Here is a 3,936-nt window from a genome sequence, read left to right as displayed (position 1 = left end):
GCTTCCGCTTTTGGTCTACAAGGGTACATGGACACACTCTCCCATCTCGTTGCTATGCATCTCCTAGAAAGATTTTGCATGATCGTATGAATTTTTTGTATTACTACGTTCCCCAACACCCTAGGAGGTGGGTACTCCAGCATCCTTTATAGGAGTAATATCCATGAACGTAAGTGAGCCTTAAAGCCACTTTTAGCCCTAAAAAATGAGCAGGTTAACGAAGATCATGTTGGGAATTAGTGGTAGCTACATGGCCATTAGTTTTGTGCTTCTTGACCATGTTTATTCTTGTATTACCCTCTTTCCAATCTATTCAATGCGCTTCTTAATTTTTTTTTGCAAGAGAAACTTCCAATCTATTCATTGTGCTTCTTAACTTTTTTTGCACGAGAAACTTTCAATTTATTCATATTCAATCATGATAGTCATAGAGAACACTGGATGTAAAAAAATAGAACCTGGTTCATGGACCATCACCGACGACCACAAGTATTGAAGTGAACCTCATCATCAACGCTCCTCCGTTACCGAAGCAGGGCAAACTTTGTGATAATAGACAATCGAAAAGTAGCGTGCTAAGGTCACACTGGACCATAGCATCGACCATCACCGATGAAGAGAGTCATAGATCGGAGTCATGTCAGCTCCAAAATAATTTGAACCCAAAAAATGAGCCAAGTTAACGGTTTGGATGGAAAACACAAACTTTTCTTCTTATAGGCATTGCTATATACATATGCTAATTAGTGGTCTCGGACAAAATAAAATTTTCACTTAAATTTCATTGGGATCCAACCAAATATCTTGAAAATTCAAAAAATAATTTTAAAATAATTTGTATTTGGGTGCACTACCTAAAAAAAGACAGCTATTTCCGTATGTACCGAAATTAACGAAATTTCTGAAATTTCAGTGAAATTACACTGAAAGTGAAAACCATGCATATGAATAGAGAGAAGATCACATTTATGCTTGGACATACAGGGGAGAAATTAGCAGTCACATGCGGTTGACAAAACCGAAGTAACGTTTATTATTTGCAGTAAAACACAAACAACTCTGCGATTTCCCTTCGGGATGTTCATCGACATGCCAATCAACGAAACATCTACGTATACAACAAACCTATGGCACACATGAGAAGGTAAATTAAGCACACCAATGTACGTACTACGTAGGTAGGAGTAGTATGCATGCATGTTTTTTTTTTTAATCAGCTGTATGTTGGGACTTCACGAGCATTTGGAGCCTGCTGCGGTTGCGTTCCGGCCGCAGTAGTTGAGGACGAGGGGGATGTCGAGCGGCAGGTTGACGGGGATGCCGAGGACGCTGAGCTTGATGGCGGCGCAGAGGCAGGCGGCGACGTCGAGCTTGACGAGCTGCCCGATCATCGGGCAGCACTGCTGGTTGGCCGGCACGTTGATCTTGAGCTTGAGCAGCACCAGCACGTCGGCGCACACCTTGAGGTCGGCCAGCGCGTTCGTCGGGCACGGGTTGCGGCCGGCCGCGGGGGTCTGGCCGCGGACGCCGGCGACCAGGAGGAGGTTCAGCGCCAGGAAGAGCGCCGGAAAACAAGCGGTGGACTTGGACGCCATTGCTTCGGTGCAAGTCCGGGAGTGGAAGTGCACGTACGTAGTGGTGCTCTTGTAGCTTAGCTCGCAGAGCGTGGGATGGCTCTTCTGGCATGGCTGTCTGGAGCATTTATAGTTAAATGATCTCTCTAGGTGAGTGGATTTGGTGGCCGGTGGTGGAATAAGAGGTGTCCCAGGAGATATTCTGCTGGCAGCTCGATCGTGGTGGCGTGTGTGTGAACGTGAGACGAGTAGCGGCGGCACGTTTTGCGAAACAATGACATCCACTCAACGCACCATTACCTCCATATACATGTACCGCTAGCTGATCCTTGAGTTTCTGCAGACGGAGTGCTGGCTAGCTGCTATATTGTGGAACTTTACAACGCAACGAGCACCATGTACGTGCGTGCCAAGACAGGCCGGCCGGAACGTCCACTATTGACACCTTTCGGTTGTACTCGGAGGGAGTACTAGGTACATATACGCTGCCTCAGAGAGTCACAGTGGCAGAAACACGATGGTGGTTCGTTCCAGAGCAACTTAGCCGACATCCGGGTGCGCGCGCAGCGCAGCCGCGTCGTCGCCACTCGTTCAAGTCTTCAAGAGATTCAAAAGATGAATCGATTGCTCTCGCCACTCAACTCAGTCGGTGCGATACATTTTCGACGAGGACGAGATGCCACCGCTTCATTGAATCGATTAGAGCATCTATAACCGAACATAGCAAATACGACCCCCTAAAAGCCCGCGGACACGCCTGATTAGTATCTGTTTTGAGCTCTTATTTATCCGTTCGTACAGCCACACTCCTCATATTCTTCCTCATATGTCCGGTTACTTGTATGTGAGTGATGAAAATGAAGAGAGAGAGAAAAGAATGAATAAAGAAAGAGAAAAGATGGTTCAGGATGGGGCCGCGTCCTACGTGGCGGACTGGCCGGGCGCCCGAGCGCATCCGTGAGCCCTCATATCTTCCCTACATTTGAGACGGATATAAGGGTTCGTAGACAGTCCGAACATATAGGGATGATATGAGGGGTCGGGTTGGGTCACGTTTTTCCTTCTCTCTCCTGTCCGGTCACTGATCGGATGTGTACGCAGGCGTATGAAAGATGATTTGAGGCATCCGAGGCTGTAGATGCTCTTAGAGACCAGATTGTTTCTTTCAAAAAAAAAGTTATACTACTCCCTCCGATTCAGAGAATAGCGTTTTGGCTCTACGGAGCGTGCGCTCCCGCGTGAGTAGTAAACAAAAAATATATTAAATATTTTATAAAAAATATGAATTTTTATAGATGTTTGTGTTAGTGTCGCAAGTATCTTTGAAAAATTTCATGCGAAATGGAGTAGCGATGTTTCGCCGGTGAAAAAACAAATTTAGAGTGACATTTGGGGTAATATTTGGTGTTTATTTTGTTTTTTCAAACAAGTCAAAATGATTAAATTTTTTCCGTACAAATTTGCATGTGGTATTTGGATGTGACAGAAAACACATAATTTTTTTTGACATTTAAAAAGATATTTTCACGTGTAGGAGCGCGCGCTCCCGGGAGCACTAACGGATTTCCGCTCCGATCCATATATATTTGGCTTCGAGTATGAAACCGAGTTGGGTGTGGGGCTTCTCTTGCCGTCATCACTTGATGCATCATCCTCTTCCTCCTCCTCCTCATCATTCAACTCAATTGTTCGCTTGCGTTTGTTGCTCAAATGCAAATCATCCAAACCATCACGCTTCTTCCATTTCTCATCATTCTTCAACACTTCATAGCAATGAGGCAATGTGAAGATCCTTCCTTTCTTGATCTTCGCCTTCTTGGTTGTTCTCGTCTCTTCTTTGAACAAGTTTTGTGCAATGTTGTACTACAAGAAAAACAAAACAAGTTAGCACTTCGGACACCAAAAACAAGTATGATGAACATGTATGAGATGCCACTTACTCTATCATCCTCATTTGTGCCACTTGGGTTAATCTTGTCAACTGCCTTTTGTGCGGCCGCCCATTTTTGACAATCTGAGTTGATTGTCGACTATCGGGACCGAAGTGATCTCTTGAAGCGGTCAATTCCACTCACGTTGTTAGCATCAAAGTGTTCTTTCATTTGCCCCCAATAAGCATCTCTACTTTGATCACCTCCAATGGATGGATCCCTCGACACTTACAACCAAGTATTGCATAGTAACTTGTCATCGTTGGTGGTGTAATTGCCGCTCTTCCTTTCGGCGCGTCGACAATGCCCGCACCCTCCTCGTCCACCTCAAACTCATGGTCTTCGAAGTGGATGTCATTGGTTTGAGACCAATGCGAATTGTTGAACCCAACGCCCATAGTTGACATGTATGCATCATCGTTGAGACTACA

At 45.2% G+C, this 3,936-nt stretch overlaps 1 protein-coding gene across 1 annotated transcript; it reads right to left on the bottom strand.

Annotated features, from left to right (window-relative positions):
- Positions 1-945: 945 nt before the first annotated feature.
- LOC123094369 (cortical cell-delineating protein) lies at positions 946-1,501 on the bottom strand (the record flags this gene model as incomplete). Its single annotated transcript, XM_044516386.1, is given in 1 exon segment — positions 946-1,501. A coding segment is annotated over 1 exon segment (269 nt), but the record flags the coding sequence as incomplete, so codon positions are not given.
- Positions 1,502-3,936: the final 2,435 nt, after the last annotated feature.

The sequence above is a fragment of the Triticum aestivum genome, chromosome 4B (genome assembly GCF_018294505.1).
Source record: "Triticum aestivum cultivar Chinese Spring chromosome 4B, IWGSC CS RefSeq v2.1, whole genome shotgun sequence".
Classification (NCBI taxonomy): domain Eukaryota; kingdom Viridiplantae; phylum Streptophyta; class Magnoliopsida; order Poales; family Poaceae; genus Triticum; species Triticum aestivum.
Note: the sequence above shows the minus strand (reverse complement) of the source record. Positions and strands in the feature narration are given on the sequence as shown.